The following is a 17,436-nucleotide window of genomic DNA, read 5'->3' as shown; positions in this document are numbered from 1 at the left end:
TGTAATTATAGAATCATTCCAGCTGGAAGGGACACCAGGGGGTCTCTGGTCCAGGCTCCTTCTCAGAGAAAATCAGCTTTGAAATCAGACCAAGTTTGGTAGGACCTTGTCCAGTTGTGTCTTAAAATGACCAAGATTTGGTACTTCTATGTTAACTAGCTTATAAATTCAGAGGACTCAGGAATCAAAACTGATGGTAGCTAAAATGCAGCCAGAGTTTTGCCATTTCTGAGAATAATTTTAATCTCAGTTTTAAGAATTGAATATTATTCACTATCAGCCCTGAGTTGAAATAAAACCCACTAAAAATTCTGGAATAGACATTGAGAGTTCCTGCTGCTCCTCAGTGTATTTTTAGGGTAAATTATGACAAATGTTTCATCCTGTCTTAATAAATTGATGCTTTCTCGATGTGCCTATTCTCCCTTTGTGAAACTGTATTTGTAGAATCAGAAAGAGTCTGTGGGACAGAGGGTATCTGTTTATCTTGAGAGAAAAGGGAGATACAGATTTTTGTCTTTAGAAGAAAGACAAACTCAAAATAGGACCATTTTCAGTTCCTGTATCATGTGAATTTTGTGAACTTTGTGCACATGTGAGATAGAGTGTAAAAGATTTGTGACAGTGAAGGAGAGAAGTTTGCCTTCCAGCTCTCTAACGTTTCAGTACAACTGAGCAGTAACCCAATGGCTTTTCATGATACACAGATCTGCAGGTGTATGTGGGACATTTCTCACCTTACTCTTTACGGATCAGTGAAATTCCTGGTCTGCAGAAATGAAAGTGAAGCAACCAGTTTCTTTAGTTTCTTCTTGAGGAAAATAATAGTGCTCTTTTTTATAAGAACACAGGTGTTAATGACGCTACTGTTCTGTCCCGTAGGAGTAAGCCATTGTGAAGGTCTTTTCATGCTGTGGGTAAAACTAGCTCTGTCCCCAAATAGGCGGGCACGAAGCCCACCTTCACCACAATGTACTTTATGTGGAGATCCTTCACATCCCTGGGGGTTTCATCTTTAAATGCCTCTGTTCTAATGTCATGAACAGTGATATATAACTAAATCACAGATCTGGACAACAAACCTGAGTATGTCTGATTTTCAGGTTAAATCTACTGACTAGAATTGATAGCACTGGCAGAATAATTAGTACTTAGTTCCATAATTTATTTTAGCCAATGGAACTTCTAGAGGGAAGAAGAACATATATATTTTTAAATTTTTGTTGTTTTGATAAGAGTGTAAGTTTTAGTGAGTAATTCCAGGTATTTTAATAAGTGTAACACATTCATCTGTGTGGTTAGACTGAAGCATTCTTTTCAATAATTACATTGTAGGTATTTTATAAACCCTCCATGTTGCTAAGAAGCTTAATACACATTAATTAGTCTTTGACTAGAATTCACGAAGAGATTTAAAAAAAGAAGTGAGCTTTTTACAGAGGCAGCAAAAGCATACTTGTTTGTAGGCAGCATAAAGGAGAATTTTGAAGGTCTCTTTTTTGTGTTCTGTGTGCTTTCTTCCTAGCAATGTGTTTTTAATCTAGACTTGCACTTGGAGACCTTTTAAAATTAGACTAATCAAAGATGTGGTTATGTGGCTTCTGTTTTTCCCAAGGTAATTGATTATGTGGTTTTAAGTTTGCTGACTGTTGCTCCAACAGGTAGAGCCTGTCAGATATCCAATCTTAACATTATTTCCTGGAAAGTGACTCCACGCTATGAAAGTGTGAATGTTAGCATAGTAGACATAAGTATATTTCAAGGTCAAAGTCAGGTAAGAGCATCTTCATCACTGTCAGTGGGAAGGGTGTTGTCTGGAAAATATGCAGAGCTATTTTCATGCACAGAGCTGCTTGATTAATAAATATGGGTACATTAGGAACAATATTAGTGCCTGTTGTTCCCTTTTTATATTTGCACTGAACAATCTCCAGCAGTTATGCTTTATCTCTCCCTACTTACCCACATCCCAAACCAGAATGGGGTTGCATTTGCACCTAAACCTCTTCTCTGAAGAGGGTCTTGAAATGTGAGACACTTGGATTTGCATCTCTGCTCAACTGGAAACAGCGTGTTTTACTTCCAATAGGGCACTTGGAACCAGCTTCACAGGTAGTAGTGTGTACTGGTTCAGTAGCATGTCCTTAGGAATCCTGTTAATGTAAACAAGGGCAGAGGTGCCAGATGCTGAGGTCATGCCTTAATCTGCAAGATCGAGCACAAATTGTTCAGTGGTAAGTAGACCACCACGTTCAAAAACTCAGGTGATGGCAGTAGTGGTGGGATACTCCTTTTAGTTGTGGTTATACGGAAAGAGTAAAGCCCTTAAGAGATGGCAATATGTATTTTTTAAAAAGGGAATGCTCTTTTCTTGCTCTCTGCACCATGTCCAGCAGCCTGCCTGCTTGGTCAGGGCTGAATGGTGGCAGCAGTCAGAGGTTCCAGCGCCTCAGCTGCATGTGTCCTTGTCCCAGGTGGCTTTGCTGCCTCTCAGATGAGCAGAGCCTTGCTTTTCAGGCTTCTGCAACCCTTATGAAGCATAATAAAAACTTTTTATCAAATTCCGTTTGAAATAACTGATGCTTTTGTTGATTACTACGGTGAAGTTTGCATTTAATGAGATCCAGTACAAGATCCTCTGCACTAACTGAATATCGCAAAGGAGTTATTTCAGCCAACAGGTTTGTCAGGGAGGTGCTTTGGTACCCAACTTAGTTTAGACAGTTCCCAGGCATGCCAGACCCACTTGCACTTCCTTCTCTGTTCTCTATTTATCTTGGGTCCAGGCCTGTCGTGTTCAGTGATTTCACCAGCAATGAGGGTGATGAAGCAGAGAGAATGTGTGTTATATTTTCAGATAACTGCATCAAGAAGGAAACTAGGAAACCTTTTACTCATGAGAATAGTCTAACTGTGTAATGATGTGTGGAGAAGTCATAGCTTGTCCATTACTGGAGATCTATAGAAGACAGGCAGACGGATGTTTGTCAAGAGCTGAAACTGCCTTAGTAATGGGAATGGACTGGCTGGTATCTGTGTTTCTGGTTTTCTATGAGTTTATTGACATTTTGAAGCCTTCAGAGCAGGGAGTGTCTCATTAAGTGTACACACAGCATGTGGCGTTACTGTGATATATCAGTGCCACTGCAAGAAGGGCTGCTGCAGGCTGCGGTGGCAGGAGAATCCAAACAGAACAAAAACTGTAAGACAACTGCAATTACTCCTCTCCTTGGAAGTGATGATGGCTTAATAGGAATACTGCAATGATGATTTGGGCTAAATATTATTGGCAAATGCAGAAAAATTAAGAAGAAATGTCAAAAATTGCAATGAACTTGGTGTGAAAGAAGGCAAACCTAAAAATGCTCCATCTGGTGAAAAGATTAGAGGAAAGAAAGGCTAACTGAACAACTGGGGAGGGAGAAAAGATCATTTGTTTTCTTCTGTTCAAAAGGATCAGAAAGTGTTAAACTTCTCTGACACATCAGAGAAAACCTTGTGAATTCCAGAACAACTTGGGCAAGAATCAAGCATCCATGGAAATTTGAGGAATCTGTAACCTGAAGGCCTTCAAGGTTATATTAGTCATCCTTCTGTAAGCTTATTACTATTTCATATATTCTTTCTTTTATGGATAATAAGAGGAAGCAGATCATTTTCCCTTTGGCGGTAGTGACTCATTACCAAAAAAAAAAAAGACTAGAAGAACCTATGTATTTTTGTCTAGTTTAAGGTACAAGCCATCAAATATAACTTAATTCTGCATTAGTGTTTTCTAATTGCACTAGAACGTGTCTCAATGTACAGTTCTCAGTTACCACTGAAAGTTTCCGGTGTATTTCATACTTCTCAGTAGGGTATTCAGTGATTAATTCTAAATTGTATCTTGGAATTTAACTTCACCCTTCAGCCACCAGATACTTTATTTCTTGCAAGTTTTATTTATTTCATCTTCTGTTGAACAGAACAGACTGGGGGGGTTGATATGTTTTTAATTGTTGGCTGAAGAGTTCATGTGGATGTATTTCAAGCAGTGGAGTTTCTGGAAGTCGCTCACAAACCATAAGGAGTTCATTATCCCACAGGCCATTTATTCCAGTCCTTGATTAAATGAAGAACTTCTTAAACAGAAGGATAATGGATGGCTAAATAACATATAAAGTACAGGCACACCCTTGTTAATTTAGCCAGACTCAAAATTGTTACTTGCCGATATTGTTTGGCATCACCTCCCATGATTTTCTGTTTTATGTTGCTGGAAACAAAATCTGAGGCTTTGCCTGACTTTGCTGGAGCTTGCTGTTCAAAACTCTGTTATAGAGAGTGAGTGATAGCTGGTAGAAATTGGTATGCTGGAGTGTGGAGAACAGGGAAACTTGCTAAATCAGAAATTAGTGTGTATGTATATGTGGAAATAGGTGCAACAGGCTGAAACAAGCAGAGGGGACGACAAACTTAGAGGAGAAGAAAAGCACAATCTAAAAGGCTTGAAAAGCTTTGGTGCAATAGAATAGGCATGTGTTAAGCTGTTACTCTTCAGTAACAGCAAGTCTGCAGGGACAGGCTTCTGTAATCTGATGGTGTAGCAGGACCTTAAATTAGGTGTTATCTAGAAAAAATGTACTGTTTATTTTTTGTAATGCATTCTCTAAATACAAAATATTACTAAGCATTAATAACTAGCAATTAATTTTGTGGCATTATTTTCATTACATGCTGATGCATTCTTATTTCATGTTTCCCTTTATTTCCCTAGGTTGTTACGAGGCACTTACAGACTATGTAGTAAATTAGTATTATACTGCAGGACAATGTAGCAGATTTCTCCAGAAGTTTTCTGTCACAATAATTTCTTTTTCTAGAAGATTGCAGAGTATTTTTTTGGTGTCAAAATCACAGTATATATTCAGTGCATATTAAATAAATGCTTGAATTACTCTGCATTTTATTGAAATTGGAATCTTGGCATGGATATACTAAACTACATTGTAGAATAATGCACTTTCCCAGTAGCGAACTGGAAGCAGATATAACCCAGGAAGGACATAAGGAAGTTAGTAATTTTTTTCCTGTCATGAATATTCTCAAGGATTCATCCCTGGTTCTGTGAACATCTTCTGCATTGCCCCTCATGCATCCCGCCTCTCCCTGGGTTATGGTGATGGCAGCTGATCTTGTGTCTGCTTCTGGTTTGTACCCTTCTCTGCTACCTCCTGTGCCACCCTCATCCAACTGGCCTTCAGTCTGGTGAGGGTGCTTTTGCAGGGGAGACCTCTGCCTGGCTGCTCCATCTCAGCAACCAAAACTGACTGCCCAGAGCCCTCCTTCTTCAGAGACCAGCTGCATCTTTACTGCTCCTCTGGTTTCCTCTCTATCCCAGCAGTAATTTTCCAGAACAAGTCATGTTTGGGCTCTCCTCCTAATACAAATGTTTCCAATAACCAGGGATCGCAAAGAATACCCAGTTATGATTACAGGTCCACTAAGTGGAAAGCTCAGTTTATTCCCGGCTGGGGTTTGACTTTTACCTTTGGCACCATGGGAAAGAGAAAGTTTTGAAATCATTAGAAGTGTTGGGGAAATGATTGATGGAGGTCTTCAGATCTCTCCGCATGACTGTACTACAAAATGATGTAGCTCCCTATCGAAATGACAGAGGACTGACTTGCTGCTATGGTTTGCTAGGAAAAAGAAAGGACTTAAATGAGGTTCATTTAGAAATGAGAGGAACCTCTTTTTCATCTTGCCAGTCCTACATACAGTCTCTGAGGGCTGCAGGGATATTTCCCATCTTTTACTTCTGCCACAGGAAAAACTTTTCTTATCCCAAAATGGGATACAAAGACATCATTTTCTCACAGCATTTTTGCAGCAAGACTGAGGCAAAGATATTAATAAACTGCAAGATGTTTTGCAGCTCTCTGGCAGAGCAATAACATGGAATATCTCATTTTTGCAAGGGCTAATAAATGTCCCTGTGCAGTCTGAATGTTTTGTCCAGTTGTAAAAAAAAAAAAAAAAAAGAGGATTGATTTTTACGAAGTCTTAATACTTAAATCTATTCCTCCATCATCTATTTCTTTTTCATTGTTACAAATGCAATTGGAGCATGTTGATAAAGCAGGTATGTATATTGTGCTATAAGTTCCAGAAATGAACACTCAGACCTTAGTGAGGACTTGTGTAAAAAACGTACGTTATTGATAGGTACCACATAGGTACCTGGCTCTTCAGGCTGGGGAACCTGGTGACTCACAGAAATGACCTCTGGCAATGGAAAATTATGTGCTTTTCACGATCAATGAACAAGTCATTAGATTTGGGGCAGGCTTCAATAATACCTGAGAAATTGATGGAAGGTTTTGGGGCTGTGCTGTCGCACCCTGTCAATGTCTCTCCCATAACAGTGTGTGTTTTCACAGGAAGGTTCAGCCAACGGTGTGAGAGTGTATTATGAGCCATAGCAGACATTAGGAAAACCTTTAATAACTAAAAAATACATTTAATATCTTTGTTCTCAGAAAATTAAAACCATTAACAGTGTAAGAGCATGAACAAAGCAGGTTGTGAAGGAGATTATATCGTAAATAGAAAATGTATGATAAAAGATCACTTCTAAATATTTATTATGAAGAGCTCCCTACATCCTCTGTAATTGTGGCTGGGAAACACCTTTTCAGTGAATAGAACCTTGGTGTTGAGTGTTGATGTTTGCCTAACCTTTCTGCATAAGGGCAATAAAATGAGGACACAGCTGTGGATGTTCAGCTCATTGCAGCCCATCGTAGCTCATGCCCAGTTTCTGAGCTGGTGGGTGAAGGTCTAATTCTCACTGATGCTGAGAGGCAGAGGCAAATGCTGAGATGACAGGAAAGGAGAACAAATAGTTGGGTGGACATTGTGTCCCCCAAATAGTGAGTGTTTTTAGTAGCTGGCTTTTGAAGTGAGGAACTCAAAGACGGTACTCTTTGAATTTTCACGTGTCTTCTTCATATAAGTGTTTTACTTACATTAGGGTAGAAGGCATCTGAAAGAAGTAAAGTACGAATTGTTATTAGCTAGAAATTGGGTAAACTTTGGTTTTCTTTTATTTTTAGAGTAAAATGTCTTGAAAAAGAACGTGCTTGGATCTGTGATCCGGATGGAGCTCTGTATCACATGGGATACAGGTGCTACAAGGCCTGTAGTCTTAGTTCAGGTTGCTTACTAGTACGATGCAAGACCTAGATGTGTGTTTATTTTCTCTCGTTCAGAAACTAATTATTTCTGCCTGTGAAGTAATGTGTTTGAGCCATTATACTTGTTACTGGAGGTTCTGCTGCATTTCTGCCCTGTTCCTTCCTTATTTTTACACTCAAGATTTTCCGTCTCATGCATCAGGATTCATTTACTGAACAAGATTGTCTTTCGTTTTTCCTTACAGTGTAATAATGCCCCTTGGCTTTTTTCTATTATGCAGTACAAAAATTTCAATAGCAGAGGTGTGCACAGAAGCCTATACATAGATTCCCTCAGCCAAGCTATTTTAAGCTGTTGCAAACACATCCGATACTTAAGGTAACCACAATGCACCTATATTAAGGGAAATGGTTGAAGTTCCCCTTGAAGATGAGAAAATGAAATGTAGGCTATCAGAAGGTTAGATACGAAAAAAATGCTCTCAGTTAGAAGCAACCCACTTCAAGTATGGAATACAAGGATCTGTTAACTTTTTTTATGAGGAGGTAGTGAATGTGTGAGGGTTGAGGTTGAAATTGCTGTTCATGTCTGAAAATATCTCTCTTTTTTACTTAAGAAATATGTTTCATACATTGTATTTTAGTGCTCTGTCCTTCTTCATTGTCCTGCACATTCAGTAGAACCTTAAATTATGTCTGAAATTGAAGGACAAGGGGTAAAGGACACAAACTCTTTCATCCATTTGTTTCAGTGGGTTATATTAATTTGAAGCAAAGTAAATAAAGTCAAATGTCTACATGAAAAACTTATTAAAATCCTTTTAGTAAGACATCTAACCATTATCATTTGACCTCGTCACTTCAAAATCCAGTTTGACCTCCATCTCACAACTCTAATCTTTATGGCAGCTTCCAAATCCAAGCACCCCATTGCCAGTGCCGAAGGGGCTGTGACATTGCAAGTTGAGAATTCACAGTCACATTTCATCATTTTCTGGGAAGAGATAAAAGTTCTTTTTAAAAAATACTAATTTGTTAAGCTTGTTAAATCAGTTTCAGAATTTGTTCATTTGCTCATTTATTTTTGCTGTATCTACCCTAGAATGTCTATTTTCCTGTTTTCAGTATCACAGTTCTGCTTAGAATTTAACCTTGCTACAGAATGAGTTAAGTCAGTAAGCAGCCATCAATAAATAGCACATGATGATGTTTTACTCAAGTGCTTTTATATTTTTCCAGACTTCAGTGTTCACAGCATGTAAGCTATTAGCAGGAAGACTGTTCTGAGCTAGCAGACTTTGGAAGTGGCAAATTGTTAATTTTTTTATTAGTCAAACCCAGAGATCTGATCATTTCAGTTCCAGGGTTTTTATTTGTTTCAGTTTATCTTTCAGCCTGGTAAAAATGAGCTATTTTGCTCATTAATTCTGAGAAATTTAAGTCTGTTCATAATGGTAAAAATTAAATATTCTTTAACATCTTATTTAAAGGTAGATGGAGGAAATGCTTGTACATTCTTATGAATATAGCAGCCCTACACAAGCTGGGAATGTGTTTGTTAGCCTCTATGCTGAAGAAAATAGGTCTGGGCTGCACATAGTTATTCATACACCTCACTTATGCAGCTACATCTCATCATCAAAGTCAGGTTTGATTGCTTGCCACACCTGGGATCTGATTTGGGGGAACTGCCTGAATCCTTCAACTTTGATTTTTTATTTTTTGTGATAACTGTGTGTGTGGCTTAGGTGATTAATTTCCTGGTTCTCTTTTTCCTTTAACAAATAAAGAGCCTTGATCAGCTGCAGAAAAATGAAGATAACATAAAAATGAGTAATTCAAGAATCAGTTGTCAGGACATTTTCAGAAATGCTGTGTTTTAAATAGCCTCCTTAGAAAGCTGGTATGAAAACAGAAGGTGATGAGTTCAAAAGTTTATACTTCTAAATGTCTTGTACAGCAATAGCCCTTACTAGCCTTGAAAAGTCCAGTGTGAATCCTGCTTTGGAGAGGCTTTATTAGCCTGCTGACTAACTAGGAATAGGTTCTAGGTATCACAGAATCACGGAATGTCAGGGATTGGAAGGGACCTCGAAAGATCATCCAGTCCAATCCCCCTGCTGGAGCAGGAACACCCAGATGAGGTTACACAGGAAGGTGTCCAGGCGGGTTTTGAATGTCTCCAGAGCAGGAGACTCCACAACCCCCCTGGGCAGCCTGTTCAGTGTCTGTCACCCTCACTGAGAAGAAGTTTCTTCTCAAGTTTAAATGGAACCTCCTGTGTTCCAGTTTGGACCCATTACCCTTTGTCCTACCCTTGGTTGTCACCGAGAAGAGCCTGGCTCCATCCTCATGACACTCACCCTTTATATATTTGTAAACATTAATAAGGTCACCCCTCAGTCTCCTCCAAACTAAAGAGCCCCAGCTCCCTCAGCCTTTCCTCATAAGGGAGATGCTCCACTCCCTTGATCATCTTTGTTGCCCTGCACTGGACTCTCTCCAGCAGTTCCCTGTCCTTCTGGAACTGAGGGGCCCAGCTGGACACAATATCCAAGGTGCTTTCCTTGGGAGATTGCATCACAGTGTGTATCTGACCTAGACTCTGAATTAATATTTATGAGCCTATTAAGAGACAGAGGAAACCACCTGAAACTTTGGGCAACTTTGAAACTTGGATGTGCAGGCAGGAGAGCGCACAGAAGAAAAGTGAGGGGAAGTGCTTTGTTCTGTCTTCATTCTAACCTTTTGGTTTCTAACCTTGTATGTAAAAGCCTAGCTTCGAGTATTGCTGAAGAAAAGCGTTCCTAGCTCTGGCAAGCCCGTCTAGTGTTAGAGAAGAAGAAGCACCTTGGTGAAGGTGGCAGCTTGTTCTGAACCCAAAGAATACATGGAGATGATCTGAAGAGACTTGCCTGAGTGGATGTGGCAGGGCGGTATGGATGTGGAGCAGGAGTATGGATGTGGCAGGGCAGTATGGATGTGGCAGGGGGATATGGATATAGCAGGAGTATATGGATGGGGCTGGGTTGGTGCCACCTGCATGACTAGAGTTGCTGCTGCTGCTATGAGCTGAGTGTGAGGAAGTAACCTGTTCTTACGTGGGAAAGATGAGAAGTAACAGAAACTGCATACTTTCCTTGCATTTATTCTGTATTTAGTTAGAATTTCAATACAGAATTGGCTCACTTTTTCTTCTTCCCTCGCCTTTCCTCTCCTCTTTTAACTCTCTCCTCCAGCTGTTTGGATATGGTATTTTTTATTGAGTCAAACTACTCTTCAGGTGGGTACAAGTATTCAGTTTTTGAACGCTGAGGCTTCTATCCCATGTATTTAGTGAAATAATGTCACAAAGTATAGAAAAATATTTACCTTTTCAATTTTTATCATGTATGTTGTCATTATTCTTATATCATTGAGGATGCACATGTAAGTAAAAGATCTTGAGACCATGTCCATTGGACTAAATACACAGAGTTGCATATTTTCTATGTTTTGCCACCAAAGACTTTAAGTTCCTCCTCAGTTTTTTACTCCCACCACAGCCCAAGATAAGCAAAACTTTGGTAATTTTAGTTCTAGAGTGGCAACTGCACAGTCTCTATAGATGTCTTGCCTCTAGCAAGTTGGAAAAACAACAGAGAGACTATGGATTTGAAGATGTCATGGAGTAAATGAGTGATAACAGGATTCATGGGCATAATATAAATAATATATAATATAGTATAGTATAAATGAAAGAAAGTATAATAATTTCATGGAACGAAGAAACAGATCCATTTTCCTGTCAGATCTGTTTGTCAATCCCTTTTCTGTAGTAGTCATCATTCTGTAAGTCAGCATTTACCCTTTTCCCAGCATGTTATCCTACCTTCTGAATCCCTTGATCAGATATGCTGTGGTCAATCTATTAATTGTTCCACCCCTCACATCTTCCCTCTGTCACCAGGCAGTTCAGAATACATCAGAAAATGATAAAAATGAATTTAAAATCTATGCTGGACTGTATCTCACCCGTGTCCCACTAAAGGTTTCTGTTGAGTTAGGATTTGGGATTTAACATTTTCCTTCTGCTTTATCCCGTACTACTGTCCTAAATCTTTTATCCATGTGTGGTGGAGGTAGAAGGTTTCATGCTTGTAGCAAGTAAATCAATTCACACATGATGCCAAAACCAGGTTTGGGTGATATGAGTTGGACTCTGAATGAGTTACAAAAACTTATGGATATGAGTGTTTGTTTTTCCTGTGTGTGTAAAATAATAACCAGCTTTAAAGAAATGTTATGACTGGAGAGTAGCTGCTGAGGAAAGGGCATTTTGTGATCGCCCTGCAGCATTGCTGTAGGGGAATTAGGGCCCTGTTGTGCCAATCCTGCTGAACACAAGGAATGCGAAGTCTTGATCTCTTCCCACAGACCTCATTTGTAAGATTTATAACAAAATTTAATTTTTAGCTTATTCTCTGTGGAACTTCAGTTGGAGTTCCTTGGGGGCCACCTCTAAAGGGATCTGCAGAAATTAAGGAGAGCAAGTTTATTACCAAGAAATGTAAATATATTAAGTAAAATAATTGCAAATAAAATATGCACTCATGAGAGTGTTCAGTTTAATGACACAAGGTTTAAGGAGACAATCAAAGAAGATAGTAAACACTAATTTAGGTCATGGACAACAAAGAAATAAGCAGGAATGAGAAAGGTGGGACAAACTTGTGGCCGCACCACATGAGACACAGGTAACTTGAGGCATTTGATTGCCAGGCTTATTCCTACTAGGCATTAATGGTTTATTTTCATCACAGAGAAGATTTAGTTAAATGAAGATTTTGAAAAGGGGAAAAAATTTTTCCAGATTGGAGCTTTACCATTCAGCTGAAAAAATTTCAAACGTAGAAGATCCAGATTGAAAATTTGAATTCTTAACATGACAGGATGATTTATGAAGTACCGTGAAGTTATTTTTCCCTTCTACTAAATCCATTTGCTTCTGCCTCTGTTTAAGCTTGAAAGTCATATCTGTTTCCCTGCCGGAATATTTTTCCCCCTCATCACTTGTGCTTTTTGGTTGTGATTGTCAGGTTGCTCAGGAGTTCATGTTTCTGGGATTTATTAAAGAAAAAAAAAATGAACTGGTGATCTCAAGAGTCCATGGTCAGTATTTCAGAGGATGCACTTTCTGGCTTTTCCTGTTACAGACAGGAGTTGAAGGGCTGAACTAGGTAATGAGTTATCCACAGAAAACATTGTGACTAGGCAGGCTGGCAACCAGACATGGTATTAAAAAACAGCTGCAGAAAAAAAAAGAGGGTTTTTTCCTTTTTTTTTTTTTTTCTTGTTCCACGCATGAGTTTATGTTCTTCTTTTGTGACATACATGATGTATCCTGAGCAAGTGAAACAAAAATAATCCTAGGAATTGTGTACACCCTGCGACCCCAAAGAAGGGAGCTTAGCAGCCTGCAGTGTCAGACTGTTCTAACTAACAACGATGGGAGGGTCTTAGAAAAATGTGGAAAGTCATGGTTACACCATTGTCTAGTCCTGTCTTAATTGTTTCAGATACATAAATTTAATGGCAATTGTAATATATATATACAGGAAGCCACATCTGCTGCTTTTGTCCTGAGTGATTTTTTTCCCTGGGGTAACCTCTGTATATAGCAACACCTGGGGTGATGTGCAAGAGGTCTGGTTCTCCTCATATTTGCTGCTCATGACCTCACACAAGGCACCACAGCAACATTGCCTTATTTTTGAAGCTGGAGATGCCACTTTTGGGTTAATTTAGCTTCAATTAGTGTCTATATTTTTGCAGCAAAGCAAAATCCAAAACATTCAACTGTGGCCTGTACTTCATTTTCAGTCAACACTAGCCTCTAGCATGTAAGCAGTGTACTTTATGGATTCTTTTCCTGCTGAAAGCTCCCATAACCTTAGAAATGATATGTCTGCCATTTGGGTTTTTTTTTCCTTGTTTACTTTGCAAATCTCAAGGCTTGCATCTCCCATGATGCAGATCCCCCTGGCTATGGCAGGTTTCCCATGTGTTGTGTACAGATGCACAGCACTGCAAAAGTGTGCCTCATGTTTTGTACCTAGAAGTTAGGAGGCAGTGTGCAGAACGACCCAGAGAAACACCTGCCTCATCTCCAGAAACGTAGCAGGAGCCGCCTGCTCCTCACACCCGCGGTGCCTGGACTCAGCCTGGTGTCTCCCAGCATCGCCCGGATTGCAGATCTGCGCGTCTCAGCCAGTAACCTGCTCTTCCATCGGAGGACCACAGGCAGTGCTGAAAGAACTAAAGATCCATGCATTTTTATGAACTTCTAAGCAATGTGTACTTTACTGTACTTAGTTAAAAAATGTTCCATTTCTTTCAAACCATTTTTTCTTTCAAATCATTCCTGATGTTGCTTTCCTTCTGACTTTTGTCCCTTTTATAATGACCTCCTCCCTTGTTTTCTGTTCGCAGGGTGGTTTACAGACCTACTGCTTCCTAGTGTTTGCTGCCATCTGCTTTGCAGGAGCTACCTACCTGTTTTTTGTCCTGCCTGAAACAAAAAATAAGACATTTAACGAGATCAGCCAGGCATTTGCCAAAAGGAATAAAGTATCTTTAGATATGCAAGAAATGAACCACTACCCAGGGGAGAGGAAGTCGAGTGCAGAACAAGAATCAAACTTCACTTCTTCAGTGGACAACGGGGAAACCAAAAAAGGGATTGTGTAAACGCAGGATGCTCTTCTGAGGGGCGGGGAAACACATGCTCTTTTCATTTGGTATGTTTATAGTAATGCGCAAGTTGTATTTTTTATGTGACAGCATGAACTGCCTCCCCCTTAAATATGTTTTAAGTGAGTACAGGTGAATTTGTTAGCAGCTGGGGTGATGGTTGAGGAAATGAGTAGCGGCAGCTGATTAAATTAGTAAGAGCCAGAATTTTCTTCAGCACCTGTGAAATAGGTGTGAGGAAGAGGAAGAAGAAGAAGAGGTGGTGGCAGGGAAAAGGAAGAGATCCTGGTCTACTAAGAACTGATGTAGGTGAACCTGAAATTATACCGGCTCATGGCTCTCCACATTTCCCAATGTGTCATTCCAGTTGCATGTGAGAATTGAGGACTTGAAAGGAGACCTGTCACACTCCCCTGGCCTCCCATTCATTTTCCTGCTATTTTGACTTTCAGTTGCTTTGTCTGAACATCTCCCACCTTCCCACAAATGGGGAGCTCTGGGTCCTGATGGGTTTCCCCGTCTCTCTTGCAAATCCTGACCAACTAGTAATAGAGTTGCCTCTAGTTTCTGCATTTGCAGGCAGTGCATTTTTGTGGATATAAATTTTTTGTTTAATTTTATCTTTTTAAAAAAATGGCTATAGAAGCTTTAATATGAAGAGGAAACTAAACATCGTGGTGAAGTGAAAGAATTCTGATGGTATGTGCAGGATGTAGCATTAAAAAAAATAATCAAGCACCAAATTTCCCAAGGGTTGGGATTTTGGAGGGGGTTTTCTTGGTTTTGGTGTTTTGTTTTTTTCTTTTCAAGCTCCTTTGAAAACAAGTCTTAGGTGTCAAAATTTCCTTGAGAGCCAGTAAATGCCATTTCTTAATGCTCGGCTCTCTCCAAAGGAATTTGGGTGCCTACTTCTTATTTAAACACTAATTTTCATTTGGGCATTAGATTCTGAAGCTCCAGACCTAGGTCACATTAGTAAGTTTCTAAGCTATTTGATGCTTTGTAGAACTGTCTTCAGAGTCCACTTATTTTTGTGATGGCAAGACTCAGCAGGCTGTCGGGGGTTAGATGATCCATTCCCTTCCATTTGGGATTTTTTTTAAAATATCATCTTTCTAGTTTGTAATTTTGATAGTAGGTCGTCTTGACTCTTCTAATTACCTGGATGCTGGAGGGCTAATGAGCACTTTTAAATTCAATTGTCAGCTGTTTTACTTGAAAAGTCACTTGAGTCTTAGAGCTACTCTCAGTTAGGAGGAAGGCACAAGAAGCAAGTGAAGCATTTAGGTAGAGTCAGCTGCTTCCACAAGTTATATTTACTAATCCAGAGTTTCAAAAATTTGGGGCTATTTTGGAAAAAAAAAAATATATATATATATATTCCAAATATAGACATATATATGAATATGTATATCTATATACACAATGGAAAATTGCTTTCCAATACTTGGGGTTTTTTTCCAGCTTCCCCCAAGTGACAAGCTATATTTATTGTTTTGTTTTACACTGTAGATTAAAGTCAGAAATCCTAATGTTCAAATAGTACTACTAAATGATTTATATGGTTTTATACTGTGATTTATTTATATGTGGCCTATTTACTGCACACATTTTAAGCTGACTTAACAGGGCAATTTCACTACTGGATAATAGAATAAATCTTAATCTGAGCCTTTATGCCAGAATTTATGCTATTTTACTGGGATAGAGGTACAGCAGCAAGTAAGGAAATGAAAATAAATTCGAACAAGAAAATTAAGAATGCACAATCAGATTTACAATATTGGTGCTAACGTAGAGTGAATCAGGATTATACCAACTAATAATTGTATATAGAAGTCAATCAAATACTACAGAGCAAACCGAAAAATGTTTTCTAATAACCGCTTATAAAATTATAAATATAGCAAATGAACATGTCATCTTTCAGTGGCTTTAGTTGCCTATTCCATGTGTTCCATTAGGCTTGCTAAGTGAATGGCTATGTAAAAAATTATCTTGAATGGCACCCCTCCAGGCAATTTCAGGAATAAATTCTTCCTATTCTGCCTGCAGGCCAGGACTGGCAAGTTCAGACTCCCTCGAGAATTACTTTACTTTGCAGTTAGGGCTACTAACATGGTACGGTATGATCCGATTTGAGTCAAGGTGGCAAGATTGTAATCCGTTATTATTATTATTACTATTATTATTATTTAGCACTTAGTGCTGTTCATTAATGTACATTACAGGCATTACAAGTTGATAATGTTGCCATTGGGTAACTTCAATAAAACATCATGTTGGGCATACACGGCAGTTGTATTGTGCAACAAGATAAAAATCATCTTAGTTACTTGCAGTTGCACTTGGAGCCCAGCTCTGCACGTGTTGGTAAAGAGATGGTTCAATGGAGTTTCCTGTCACAGCTCAGGGGCTTGTACAGATTTAACAGCAGGGGGTTGTGATGTTCTCTTCCACTGTCCCCTTTGCCCATCCGTGCCCTACCTGAGCCGGGCACACTCCACATACGCGCTCTCAGTGCGGCTGCGAAGTGCTGCTGCAGAGCAGGTACACCAGGGGACAGGGGCTGCACGTCCCACCAGCAGTTTGCTGCAGCTCATGGTTCGGGTGAAAGGCAGTTCCAGTCTCCAGATGTGTGTGTGTGCAGGTGCTCTGCTCGCTGGCCAGGGAAGGTGGCTGCAGCCTCCTCTGCTTTGGGTCGTGGAAGTTTTTGAGGAAACTTCACGTGTGCCAGTACTGCATTGGCTTTCTCATCTCTGACCCTAATGAGAGTTTTGCATTATTCTTGATGTTGTTCTGTATTTTTTTTTCCATTGTTATGCTGCTATAGCTTCTCCAGCAATGAGAGGACAAAAGTGAAAATATCAGCAGTTTATCATTTGTGGTTTTTTTCATGTTGAATGTATCAAATTGTCTGCAGCCCATGTGTTTGTCAGTGAGTATTGTGTGGTACCACATTCTCTTCACCTGTCTGTGACATGGGGATGAGATAGTGCTAGACAGTGTTTGTACGAGTACTGCAAGTGGGTTGTGTGTGTGTGATAAATTATGTCTGTGCACAGTGGCAAAATAAACCTTTGGAATTAAACTAAAATTATGTAGGTTTTGTTCTGGGTAAATCTGAATCTCTATATCTGCGCAAGTTTCATTGTACAATTCCCTGGGGTTTCGTATGTCTCAGTACAAGATGCAAATACAAGTGCAGTCCCATGTCTGGATGATCTGAGTCATTTTAGACTCTGCAGTTGGGTGGTTGAGAGTTATGGGGAAAAAATAATCCCTGAAACTCTATATTTTTTTGAGCATTGTTTACATTTTGCTTCTCAAATCAGATTCTGTACTTCATCATTTCATATATTGCTTATAAAGCTTATATTGCATATAAAGCTTATATTGGGCTTTAGAATTAAAAATCCAGACATCAGTGACAGGCAAACTAGTAGTAGTAATCACTGTGTATAAGAATTATTGAATCTGGTGAGGCTTTTTTTTAGAAAGTTGTCACTTGTAATGGATGACTTGA

At 39.3% G+C, this 17,436-nt stretch overlaps 1 protein-coding gene across 10 annotated transcripts in view; it reads left to right on the top strand.

Moving 5' to 3' along the window:
* SLC2A9 (solute carrier family 2 member 9) overlaps positions 1-17,007 on the top strand; it is a 123,253-nt gene extending 106,246 nt beyond the window's left edge. For all 10 annotated transcript variants that reach the window (XM_065060529.1, XM_065060535.1, XM_065060528.1 and 7 more), the window contains one exon: positions 13,650-17,007. In XM_065060529.1, coding sequence (XP_064916601.1) covers positions 13,650-13,907 — 258 coding nt within the window. In that variant the 3' untranslated portion in view covers positions 13,908-17,007. The remainder of the gene's footprint in view (positions 1-13,649) is intronic.
* The last annotated feature ends 429 nt before the right edge of the window (positions 17,008-17,436 follow it).

The sequence above is a fragment of the Columba livia genome, chromosome 4 (assembly GCF_036013475.1).
Source record: "Columba livia isolate bColLiv1 breed racing homer chromosome 4, bColLiv1.pat.W.v2, whole genome shotgun sequence".
Classification (NCBI taxonomy): Eukaryota; Metazoa; Chordata; class Aves; order Columbiformes; family Columbidae; genus Columba; species Columba livia.
Note: the sequence above shows the minus strand (reverse complement) of the source record. Positions and strands in the feature narration are given on the sequence as shown.